The sequence below is a fragment of the Cygnus olor genome, chromosome 3 (assembly GCF_009769625.2).
Source record: "Cygnus olor isolate bCygOlo1 chromosome 3, bCygOlo1.pri.v2, whole genome shotgun sequence".
NCBI lineage: Eukaryota > Metazoa > Chordata > Aves > Anseriformes > Anatidae > Cygnus > Cygnus olor.
The window spans coordinates 58,854,805-58,868,119 of NC_049171.1; the positions used below are offsets into that span (position 1 = coordinate 58,854,805).

The 13,315-nt window shown below is 36.1% G+C and overlaps 1 protein-coding gene across 50 annotated transcripts in view; it reads right to left on the reverse strand.

The window, feature by feature from the left end:
- EPB41L2 (erythrocyte membrane protein band 4.1 like 2) overlaps positions 1 to 13,315 on the reverse strand; it is a 109,315-nt gene that overhangs the window by 4,294 nt on the left and 91,706 nt on the right. For 11 of the 50 annotated variants that reach the window (XM_040553698.1, XM_040553703.1, XM_040553699.1 and 8 more), the window contains 8 exons: positions 12,132 to 12,236; positions 9,203 to 9,400; positions 7,996 to 8,049; positions 7,238 to 7,792; positions 5,591 to 5,713; positions 4,995 to 5,093; positions 2,826 to 2,906; positions 765 to 911 (listed from right to left, as the gene is read on the reverse strand). In XM_040553698.1, the coding sequence (XP_040409632.1) occupies positions 804 to 911; positions 2,826 to 2,906; positions 4,995 to 5,093; positions 5,591 to 5,713; positions 7,238 to 7,792; positions 7,996 to 8,049; positions 9,203 to 9,400; positions 12,132 to 12,236 (1,323 nt within the window). In that variant the 3' untranslated portion in view covers positions 765 to 803. The remainder of the gene's footprint in view (positions 1 to 764; positions 912 to 2,825; positions 2,907 to 4,994; positions 5,094 to 5,590; positions 5,714 to 7,237; positions 7,793 to 7,995; positions 8,050 to 9,202; positions 9,401 to 12,131; positions 12,237 to 13,315) is intronic. The other 39 variants (XM_040553742.1, XM_040553731.1, XM_040553737.1 and 36 more) reach the window with 10 other exon arrangements.

Consider the following 13,315-nt stretch of genomic DNA (forward strand, 5'->3'; position numbering starts at 1 on the left):
CAGTTTATACTGACTGTCACAGATTTTTGGTAATAGTTTGAGGTTACTAAATGGTCAAGGCCTGGATTATACTGCTCAAGTAGAAATAAATTTCAGGTAGTACTTCGTATTTAATTTTTGTTTCCTAAAGTAAATTCTTTAATATAATAAAACTCATAAAACATCCAATAAAAGTACAATTATTAGTAATGACAAGTATTACATTCATCAGTAAAGAAAGTTTCTATATTGATTTCATTCATGCTTAGACACATCCCAAACCACCTGTTTTGAGTCTTTTTTTAATCTTTATTTTTAATGAATCTAAAGATATGTTAAATTATCCTTACCATCAATCTCCTAGTGTTGTTTTTTCATGTATGTCAAACATCAATAATGAAAAACGCATTTTCCCTGTTTAAGCTTAGCTTTTAGTTTTATACCACTGGATGGCTGCATATGGAACAGACTGTTGATTTTCAGTAATAATGGGACTTTTTTTTGGACCTTTATCAACAAAAAAGTGTTCAGATAGAAACCCAATTGTTCTAAAACTAAAGAACGTACAATAATTTTCCATCTGAAATAAGAACCTAGAAATCTTCTATTACCAATTCTGTTACTACTCAACACTAATAATCTTCTATTAGTGCCTATTTCAATTCATTATTTTGTGATAACATATACCAAAGATCCCCCCATATTTTTCTAAGCCTTTTATTACAGAATGTAACAGAAAATATAGATAGAAAAAGTAGCATAAGTTTATCATTACATAAGTTTACCTGAAATATTTGCTTGAGGATGTTTTTTAGTTTTTGATTTTAGTCTTCATCTTCCTCAGCAAGTTCGGTTTCTTTGTGCACCACTACTCTTGTGACAGACATGTCAGGGTGTTGTTCTTTGGCTTCTTTGATTGCCTGTGCCAGGGCCTGCAACCATATTTAAATTATGTAAATCAACAACAGAAAAAGGGCATTAATAAAGGGCCAAGGAATAGGTGTGTAGCATTGGCAATTCGGATAATAAATATTCAGAAGTCTAAGTTCCTGAGCTTGAGAGGGCTTAGAAAAAAACACAAGAAACAGAAAACCAAAAACCATGACACTTTAAGAAAGGCTTCAAAAAGGTACCCAAATTTCCAAAGTAGCAAATAACCTTAAAGTCACCCTGTAACTTTTCTAGCTTACCCCAGAAGACAAAAAGTACTTTATACTGGAAGAATTAGAATTTCTGCAACAGATTTGACAAATAAAGACAAAACAAGGATGTCCTACTAAGGAAACACGTACAAGGGAACACATCGTATGCATTGGTACAATACTGGTGTTTACTCATGTACTAATTCTAATATTTTTTATTGGTTTGAATGCTATAACGGGCCAAATGTAAGCTATTTAGTATAAGTGAGGATTTAAAAGAAAGTGGCTATTGAGACTTAATAACCAGTGTTGATCATCAAATGATTAACAATGAAAAAACAGAGGTTTCTAATCTCTAAATTACACATTAAAAGCATTGAATTCTGAAATTCAAAATTAAAATATTTTTCTCCTATTGAAAACTGTTTTAGCGATGTAGGGAGCAAAAAGACAAGAGTGAACACCCATCATATCGTTTGTGCTTCTGTAGAGCTCCATATCAAATGAAGTTGTGGTAGAATTTTCTTAAATCTGTTAAGAGCTGCTCACTGCTTTGAACTTCAGTGATTTTTTTTTTTAAATAATAATTTCATTTTCTACTTCACTAACCATTTATCTCAAAACAAAGAAGGACTTGGAGAACGGTCTTATACGCTAAAGGTATTATGTGACCTTTTCTGATGTCCCAAGTGCATTGAACATATGTAAAGGCAGACAAGGGCCATGCCTAATGCTGAACAACCTTGTCATTTAATTATAAGTTTCAAGAAGAGATTGAACTTTTCAAGAACCACTTTCTAGCAGTAGATCAAAATCTGAAATTAAATTCCCTGAAAGCTCTCACTATATTACACTAAGAAGCTAAATTAAACCTTGTTGAGTTGTGTAGCTTCCATAAAGTTAGAATTGGATTCACTGCATCTTTATGTGTAAGGTAGGCTTTTCCATTTATATTATGCAGTGACTGTTGATTGACTTTGTCACTATAGTTTCTTAGATTAAAAAAAAGTGTGATCATCACTACAAAGAATAGGTAATAGCACTTTCTTAATGTTTTTTCTGTGTACTTCTTGAATTCACCTTTCTTAATTGGGCAGATAGAAGTAATTTTAACCTTTGTTGCGAAGGTATCAAAATATAACTGCCTTGGTGCTGATAGAGATCAAAAGGTACTAATGTAAGATTACAGCAGATCAACAATTATTTTTGTTGTATAGAATTCTGTAAATACAAGTCAAAAACTATTTTTCACATTCAATCAGTTTTTGTCTTAACACATTTCAAAGTTTTCAGTCAAGACGAACTCTGCATTTAGATGTTGCTGACACAAAGCAGTAGAGACTCCCATCTGTCTAGATTAACGTATCAAAATTGATTTAGTAATCCTTTTCCTCCCAAATGGCAAAAGCAGCACTAAACTAGGTGAGTCTCTTCCAAAATAAGCAGTCCCTGTAAAACTAGTAAGAAATCTATTCACATGGTTTATAATGCAAAGTTAAAAATTCTTATAACTCTCAGTTTTACTCTAAAGGCTCTATTCGCTAAATAGCGTACTTTAACAGATTTGCTGAAATTAACAGTCTCAGGATCTTTCTACATCCTTCTGTTCTCCACCTTTGTCCTAATGCAGGTTTTTGAAAAATCTTCTATAACTCATTGGACTATTGATAACACATTGTAAGTATTAACAACTTACATACTCACCTCATCATGGTCAATGTCTCCATCTCCAGTAATGACAATTCGCTTCTCAATTCTTGTTTCTGATACCCCACCTTTTACCATCTACAGATGGCACAAAAAAAAACACAAGAAAACAACTTTGTGTAATTATTTTATATGGCCATAAGCTTTCCGGTACGGCACTGAAGCAAGTAAATTTCTCTGTCACTGGACTACAGTTAGTAGTAAGTAATCTTGGTGCCAAGTCATCCTTTTTCAGTTATGCAGTTAGTCACAGTCTAGCAATTGTTAAAAAAAAAAGCTTGATTAAAAAACAAGTAATGGAGAATTTCTTCTGTTATTGGAGCCCAAGTTTGAACAGATCTTGATATGCAGACCAACAGGAATTCCAGGCTCTTCCACGATATAAATCTGGCAACAAGGAAAATTCTTGTCTTTGATTTCAATCTATCCAGCATGGGCTTCTAATGAATAATACTCACTAAGTAATACCATACCACCAAATACAAGCACAATCCTTTTTTTTTTCTCCTCAACTCACATACCATAGTGTCAAGTTTTCAACATATTTCACATTGTTGATGGAAATAATTTAATGCTTTGTTTCTTAACTTCTCACTCTAATTTTAGCACACAGAAAAATTTTCACAGATATAAAATTGTATGGTGGCTGGTTTTTTTGTTTTGTTTTAAATGAGTCTGCATAAAAGAAAAAAAAAAAGTACTTCTCAAGATCCACTGGCCTTTATTAGAAAAGATACAATATAAGCCCGTCAAGAACACCATTTGAAAATTAGAACTATTTTGACAGGCACCTTTATCAAAAACAAACAGTTTGGGATGTAAAATATGAAGTTCATTTAGAAAGCTCACAAAGCCTGTTGATCGACAATAAGCAGTCTACAAAAATATAAGGATCTACTGTGTTATGGTCATCGCCATCATATTTGAGAAGACAAGAACGAAGCTATTTTCTTTAATGTTTCCCTCCAAAAAGAAGCATTCACATGTGGACTTGACATGGAAATTTCTATTTAAAAAGAATTTATATCCATGATATCACTATTTTTTGAATAAAGATTTTTCCTAAAACAGTGATGACTTAATGAATGAAAAAGGGATCAAGAGACTGAAAAGGACCTGGTTGCTATTCCATCTAAAGAAACATACTCATTGTAAATTCAGAGCTGATTTTATTTTATGCAGCTTTCATCTGATAAATTTCCAACATCATCCATCTAGTGTTATTCCATGAACACAACTTTCAATATTAGGTATATCTGGTTGCTTAATTTATACAGTCAGCAACAGGTTATTGTTCCATTCTCTGATAATGTGAAACATCTTGTCTTGGGAAGAAAAAAATCCCAAACTAACACTTTACATTTCCTTCTTCCCTTTTGCTTCACTGTAAACAGTGCTTTCTGTAACCTTGAAAAAAGTATGTTAAAAGTTTAAAGACAAGAGCTGGAAACTTTGTTGTGGGGGCACTCCAAAAATTTGATATTTACATAAACGATGAATAAAAACAACACTTTAGTAGTTCTAACATACTCTGGCATTAAACATCACATGAGACCGAAATAGATGTGATGCCCTGATAACACTGAGTTTTCCTTTTCTTTTCAAGCATGGAATGCAGAGCACGTACTTCAGCACTAAAATATGCTTGGAAAGTAATGTAGTGGTATGATCAGTTTTTAAACACATTCTAAACCTAAGGGCACAAAGGAAGGTCGACACAGAGTCTGAGAAAACATTGTTTCAGTACATCCTTATAAGAGACGCCATAAGCAGGGCTCCTGTGGACCTCAGGCACATCAGCAATGTTAACAAAGATTCTCTAAGATACCAGCAAGCGATGACAGAACCGAAACAAAAAATATAGGTATGTTCTCCTTGCCAAGCACAGAAATAAGACCAACATGAAAGACGAAAAAACTAATCACATTTTCTACCTTTTCCTGTCCTGTTCCCAGATATTCCTGTTTATTCATTAAGGGTTTTCTGCTCAAAAACTGTATGCAGAAAAATCAACTTTCACATGTACCTAGAATTAATCCAATCCACTTGAAGTCAGCTTTCTTCAGTAATTTAGCAGACATATAGGTATCAGAGATTTCATGCAAGACTTGGAATTTTTTGCTTTTTTTTAATTAAAAAAAACTTCAGAGAGATTATCCATTTTACCTTGGTGATGTGTGTAGTTGTGGTAGTAGAAATTGACTCTGATGTAATTGTCTGTGCACTCAGCAACACACCAGCACTGCCATCAGCACTGCCATCAAACTGTAAGATGAAAAATAGCATTTTTGTATTTTGGTATTTAAAAGCTATGTTTTCATAGGAGTCAAAGCAAGTTTTCTTATTACTGAACACATTATTTAGTTCAAATGGAAAAGTTAGAACTGAAATTTAAGTAGAAGTCATGCAAGTAACAACGTCACATAGACTCAGTAAACTGTTACAGTACATTCTTGCGGAAAATTTATTATCAAAGTTAAGTGCTTTAATGAGATATTTTAACCAAGTTTCCAAACCTAAATACGACCTATATATTTGCAGCAACTAAGTTATTTTTATCAAAAACGACTTTCAGAACTTTAGGAGTAATATTGCTTTGTCTATACACATTTCACTTAACTAATTCATAGCCAAAGTATAATCTTAGCTGCTAGAAGAAGTATAGGTTTTTGAAAAGCATTTCTTGGACGTTATACATTTGGGGCTACAAATTATTGGAATAAAGCCCAACTTTAATATAACAAATCACCCTGCCACTGTACCTGTGGAGATTCATATGTGATAGTTTTAGTTTCTGTTTGAACAATCGGAACTTCTTTTGTGGAGATTTCAGTTCTCTGTGTGGCATCTGAAATGGTTACCATCTCCGTTTTCACTACTGGAGGCTATGGTGCAAGAAACAGACAATCAACTCAAAAGACATAAGAGGAAAGTTTAAGTGGAACTAGAAAGTAAAATCAAAGCCACATGAAAAGCATAAGAATAAGATAAGTATTGGACTGTTTTCTCCAGTTGAAAAGCATGTAATAAGCACCATGAAATGATGACTAATAAACCAGCCCTCTACCTACACACATCCACAATAGGAAAAAACCGTCTCCTAACAAGCTTTGCCAAAGTTCTGTGTTTCACCAACAGAAAATATCACAGAAGGCAATTGCTAAAACCAAGTTTCAACATAGGTATTTAAAATGTATACAAGAGCATCAGTAGGAAGAATCTTAGTTTGTGTAAAGTTCCATCAAATAAGAAACTGATAGCTAGTTCAGATAGATATTTCTAAGATTAATGATATTTATAGTAGAATTACTTAGTCAAATTGCAAATAAGTCCAACAAATTCCAAGAATAATGCAAAACTAACTTTTTGAATGTGCACTACTTCTGGAACAGAAAAACAAATTTTACAATTGGATTTTCAGCAGGGGAAATCCTAGTGGAAAAAAAATCCTTTCCCTCCCTCAAATACTCTTGCACACACAGAGGCCCTTTTGCTCTCCCTCCAAATAGGCTATGCTTTAGGAAACATGGGTGCCTGCTTCTAAAGATCTGGTAAACTTATTTTTTCATATCGTTAATCAGAACACCTGGAACTCTGCAAGCAGAATACAACAAAAGAAAAAGTTGTTTGGGTTTAATTGAACAAAAAGTCACTACTGTAAGACAAGTAGGAAAAAAATATCCAACTGTTCAAAAAATTCAGCAGAGGATCATGTCCACTTTACAAAGACATGCATTCCTGCACTTCATTTTTTCTCTTCTAATTCTTTATGAAGTTTACGCAATAATGAACCATTCAACCCTTGTTGGCTTAAAACAGCTGATTGTGACTGTAACCAACCCATGCTTCCCTAAAAATCTACTGCACTATAAGACTCCACAGTAAGATCGCGAGATATATATGAATACACATATATACACACACATATATATATACTAAGTCTAGTCTATAAATTTGTAACATTTCTTCAAAAGGAAACAAAGATAAGAAAAGCAGCAAATAATGAGTTAAGAAAAAGAACAAAAACTGCCAATAATTTTCCAATAACAATTACACATCATCAAAGTGTCAAAAACAATTGACAAATAGACAAGACAGGACTTAAAACATTAGAAACATAAGTAATATGTTATGTATATGTATATAAAATAATGGGGAGATAAAAAGGAGATGGCAGTCTTCAAAAGGTTTGCTTTACTGGTGATTCTCACCCAGTTATAGCAAAAAGCCAGAAACCATAACTGAACGAGACAGTTTCACTGCTCATCAGTGGTTTCCCCTTCCAAATGATCTGAATCTTGTTGGATGCCAGAAGAGCTGGAAGAATAGGAGAAGAAGAAAGGCAGGTACATTTTCATCCAAAGAAATATCTCTGCTTAATCTAGTCGTCAAACTGTTCTACCATTTACCTCAGAACAACAAATTATTTGTGGTGCAACATCAATGTCAACATGAGACACGTCTCCATTGAGTTTGAGCTGTTCTTCCTCCTTTTCTTCACTTAAGTCTTCCTTAACTTCCTCTGACAAATTCTTTTCTTCTGTAGGTATGATAATTGTGTTTTCCTGGAACGAATCTTCAGCTGTAACTTGTGTGCTCTCAACTGGTACAGTTAGCTTACTGCCTTGTGGTGCGGCTTCCACGTGCTGTATTTTTTCTTCAAGTTCTCTGCTTTTCACATCTTCTTCTTCCTGTTCTTCCCTGATGACTTCCTCAATTGCCCTATGATGTGGTTGGTATTCTCCCACCTCTTCATCCTCACTCTCACTACTACTGCTGCTGCTACTATATGATGGCAATGAAGAAGAGTCCTTTTTTGATAGGTGCTCCACCTTACACGTTTCCCCAGCATCAGCTGCAACTTGCATTTTCCCTTTGTCGGTTTCGTCTATGACTAGTGTTTCTTCTATCCCAACCTCTGCCTGCTTCTTCTCCTCCACTATGTCCAGAGTCTCATGTGAACTCTGCACAAAAAACATGGATGAGGAAAAACAAAAGTAGAACATATGAATAAATGAAAATGACGGAAACAAAATAAGCTGATGGCTGGTTCATGTCATATAGAAGACAAAAGATGGTTGTGATGGTTAGCTGAAAAAGGAAGGAAAGAATGAAGATGGATTTTAAGAGTTAGAGCCAAATTTAACTATGGAAAAATCAGTAGAACCTTATCAGCATTGCTGACTCCAGTGCAAGGCCCTTCTGTTCTGGAAGCATGTCTCTGTGAAACAAAAAGCAATCAGAGGACAAAAATCAATGCATAACCCCTTTCAATAGCATAACATTCTCCAAGCAAGCTTTAGGAACATATATACATGACACTAGACAGGTACTGTGTACTCACTGTAAGACTCACACAGAACTATGCCCCTTTCCTTCTACTTCATTGAAATATATCACTCAAAAGTAGGTAAGAATTATGGATGTTATTAATTGGGATAAGAATTTAATTATGAAAGACTGAAAAATAAAAGTATGAATGCACAGGTCAGTGATGCTATTGAGGCCATTACTTATCTCAGTTGAATTTGGAATTAGAATCATAGAACAGCTCAGGTTGGAAGGGACCTTAAAGACCACCCAGTTCCAGTTCCAACCCCCTGCCACGGGCAGGGACACCTCCCACCAGACCAGGCTGCCCAGGGCCCCATCCAGCCTGGCCTTGAACACCTCCAGGGATGGGGCATCCACAGCTTCTCAGGGCAGCCTGTGCCAGGGCCTCACCACCCTCTGCGTAAAGAATTTCCTCTTAAATTAGGAATAAGTAATATTATAATATTATGGGTAAGTCAAAATAAATAAATAAAAAAAGCTGCATTCCACTATCGGTTTATCATCAACACACAAAAAAAAAACCTTTACTGTAAGATTTTATTAATTGTTCATCTTTGGGAGGGAGACTGTTGAAGCTTGTATGTTGTCAAAATAGCAGTATGTGACTACCAAGATGATCCCATTAGGATTCAAATGATGAGATTAAGGCAACTGTATTAGTATTTATTCCACAGCAAAATGATTTATGATGGATATACCTGAAAGCTCACCGTTACGCAGTTTTTTGATCTCATGTATTTTTAGAAATGTAAATTCGAGTTCAGGCAGCAGGAACACAAAATCAACACACCATCTGTGACTTAATCCTAGCTTGTACAGCTGTTCACCGAGCACAGCGCCTACATTGCAGGCCGGCATGCCTGGCGATGCTCAAACACCAGCCCACTGCTGCTTCTGATGCGCAGCGAGGGGAGCACGAAGCTCCTCAGCTGGATCTCCTCCGCAACCCCCGGGGAGCGAGCAGCTTGCCGCCCCGGGTGCGAGGGCAGCGGGGTGCAGCCCCCCGGCATGTTTAAGTTTATTTAAGACGGGGAAGGCACCTGGGGCGTCGGCGGGTCGGGCTGGGCCGGGCCCGGGCCCGGGCCCGATGCCGAGGCGGCGGTGTCGGAGCCGGTCTCGGTCTCTTCCCCCGCAGCGCCCTCTGCTGGCCCCGCGCGGGCTGCGGCGAAGGGCCGGGCCGGGCCGGAGCGAAAGCCTTCTTGGCTAAATAAAATGGACGTTATCTCTTCTTCTAGGCTCTAGACAGTTAGAGAAGGGAAAGGAAAGAATTAGCCCGTGGCGGACAGAGCGGCAGAACCTACAGAGGACAGGGCAGGCATGCGAGAGGACACGACAGAGACAAGGATTTGCTTCGGAGAATCCTGCGCAAGCACAGGTGCACAGCAGGTGCTCCAGCTGAGGGCAGAACATGGCAACACACAGCTATGACCACAAGTCACAGGCATGCTCTCATACTGTATGCCCACCACACCTACTTTTGCTCTTCATTTTACACTATAAACATTAAACACATTTAATATTTCAACAGATTTCCTAACCAGAACAGTTTACCTGAACAGTCCTGTATTTACTGTTCTCAGCACATTCTAATTCCCATTTCTGGAGCTTCAGGTACTCAGGTATATTGGCTTTGAACAACACGCACCCACAATGCTCAGAGGAATTTACGCATTAGACCTTTTAAAGGCTGCTTTCAAAAGCTTACAAGAAACAAACTGAGCAAATGTGCACTGATTAAACACTGCTTTCAAAAGCCTTTCCCATTCTAGTGGGAAAACTGTTATTCAAAAATACGTACAAGGGTACATCGCTTTAAAGCATAAATTATGTTTATAGCCAAATCTATTTTCTGTAGTACTAAGAATCCATATAATAAAACAAGCTTTTAAGATTCATATGGGTACAAGGCTCTGAAAAAGCTAAGTTTTTATTTATTTCAGTTTTCCCTCCACAAGCTCTTACAAGTAGGAAGTTAACATAAAAAGCCAATAATGCAACAAATACCTAACATGGACGCAACATACATTTTGCCAACATTAAATAACATACATTTCTCTCTTAGAAAATGGGAACACAGACAATCAAGGTAGAGAAGCATGTCAGAGAAAAGCCAAAATACCATGCAGATAACTGCTATAGGGTGGACTTATGTGCTAGCAATATAGAATCTAAACACTTATATAAGTTACACCATGCTACTGTGCATACAGTACTACACATATGGCACGAAGAAGATCAGAAAAGGAAAAGAAAAAGAGCTTCAATTTTTATTTTTTTCCCTACAGTAAAATTTAAAGTGTATTCCAAAGGTGGCTAAGAAAATTTTATGGGAATGAAGTTGATTAAATCTTCCCTTATGCACCAGGGCAATGTATTACTCCTCATCCCCACTTTCTTTCCCTAGTTCACTGCACCCAGTAATGTTAATCTATTAATAGCTTGCATCAAAAAAAAACTATGATCATGATGCTCCTTCTACCGTACACTCTGGCACCACGTGTTTTCTAACCACTCAAAGCAGTAAAGAAAAAAATTTTTATTTTTGTATGTGGTCAGACTGTATGCATCTCTCTCCACATATGTATAATAATTAAAGACAGGCACATGCCCTCATCTTCTTGTGTTTTACCACCATCAAATTTTTAGGTCTTCTAATCTTTTAAAAGGAAAACACCAGTCACAATTTGCTTCATAATGTAGCCCCTGTTCCCTGGTGAGACATTTAGTACTAATTACTAAATGTATGGATAGAATTGGCACTCTTGAATCAATTACTGTATTTACAACAATGCATCAGCCTCTGAAGATGCTTAACTTCCTGGCAAAATGTCTTCTAGCACATAGGCACATACTCTGACATGAAATACTGTTTATAAGCAGAGGAGGCTGGGCATGGGGATTAAAAAGTGATGATTCTAGATAACCGTAACTTTATAAGGTAGCCCATATGTTTTGTGACATACATATCAATGCATCGCAATTAAGTCACAGATGCTGTGCATTTGTGGGAGTACAGTGATACAGGAATACAGTGGTACAAATGAGATATATCCAAAGTAGCATTTCTTATACACAGAAAATGACTTATTTGCAATTATTTTCACTGGAGCAAAAGCAGGAAGAAAAGAAAGAATATTAGCAGTGGTGTCCTTGCTTTATTCTTATCTACTGTCCAGCTATCATTAAAGATAGGCAGGAAAACATACCTTCCAGGAATAGGACTGAGAAACGTCTAATAATACCAGGAAGTTTAAAATTGGGGGTAACAAAGAACTCCACCCCAAACTTCTTATCAACAAATAATTTGGGATCGAAATATGCTGTATCCCAAACCTGCTTTTATAGATGTTATTGAAATAGGACTTACAGCTTTACAATTGGTTTTACCTGGGTGGTAGAAAATAGTCCAAAAGAAATGTAAAAAAGCAACATCACAATTGCTACACGTCATCACTATCCTACCGCTAGAAGTCCCACTAATTATATTGTGTTTTTTCACTGCATAGATGTTAAGCAGCTTAGGAGGGAGGAAAAATCCCCCCTTTTCCAGGATAAAAGAAGAGGTACAGAAGCATGGAGGTACTTGGAACCTGGCTGCATTTTACAGCATTATTGATTTGAGTAATGATTACATAGTAAATATGTGAAAAAAATTCTTGAAGTGTTAAATAACCACAAACAATTATTTCCATCTCAAATGGAAATACATGTTTTGCTCTCATCCAAATCACATAAAATACAGTAATTTTCCACCCAAGAAGTGTTCTTTTTCAAACAGGAGCCATTCAGAACTTCACAGCCAGTTTAGTGTTTAAGCAGAACGTTGCTGGCATTCATATATACAAATCTTGCTTTACAACTTCTCCTTTCAGTACTGACATCAGGAAGAAAAAAATAGAAAAAGAAAGAAGTGCCCCAGCTAGCCCACAGCAGATGCAGCAAGAAGGCAGTAGATTTCAGGGCAGCCACCTTATCAATTTCCTCTGGTTTTGTTCCAGCAATCCATGGCATTGCAGTCCATTGCTTCTCCTTCCCAGGCAGTGTTTTCACTTGGAAAATGTGGTCTCCTTTTTTCTATTTGGTTTTCATTTTGTAAAACCAGTGTAAATCAACAAGCAATGAGACAGATACACAATACACATCAACATAAAACCAAACCATCTGAAAACAACACAACATACTACATGAGGGGAAAAAATACAAGGATAAAAGAATGCTATTTCGAAGGGCCTCAACTTCAACACAAAAAAAATCAATGTAGAAAATGCACACAAAAATTAAGTTACATTTTTATATAAATGCCTGTTTTAACTGAAAAGATATTTGTAATTATGAAGTGAGACAATGTATCTCAGACATTTGAAAATTTGTACCTATGCATATATCACTACAGATAGGGATATTAATGTAATACTGAAAGATGAGAGGAATAATTTTGTTGCAGTGGGGAGGGGTAGGTATAACAGTGAAAGAAGAGAATAATGATAGAATATAAACTAATTGCTTTTGAGGATTGATTTGCTGTTCTACTCTATAAAAGAAACATATGAAGTAACAAAATTAAAAGTTTAAGAACAGCCAGAGCAATTTATTTGGGTGTTTTTCCCCACCCCCCACAAATACGTAGGATGGTATTTTTGGAAAACAGTTTTCCAAACTGCTGTTTCAAGGTTCAGTCACAAAGGAAGTATAGAGGAAAAAACAGGTAAATTCATTTTTACAGACTTCTTAGATACTAAGGTGAAAAAATTTTAATGAATACACTAAATGTGTCCTGAGGAAGTCAACATTGTAAATTAAATGATTGCGTAAAGTCCTTCACAAATGACACAGGTCAGATAGCTGTTTATGTAGAGGCTGCTAAGAAGAGTTAAGGAGAAACAATGCATGAAATGTTCTACTGTTGCTGAAAAATTAACTCCATACACCTGTGTAAATCAATGAAATTTAAGCTGTCCTTAAAACAGAGCAAAATATTGCCATTGCTTCCAACTTTTTCTAGTGATTCTATTCCAGCTGTTGTAGAAGAACAAAATCCCACACATTATTTAAAGCCAGGTCCAATGGTAAGTGTTAAAAAGTTAACATATACCTAGTATAAACAAATACTACATTAGGCAAACAAAGATTTGATGTAAAGGACAACATGCATT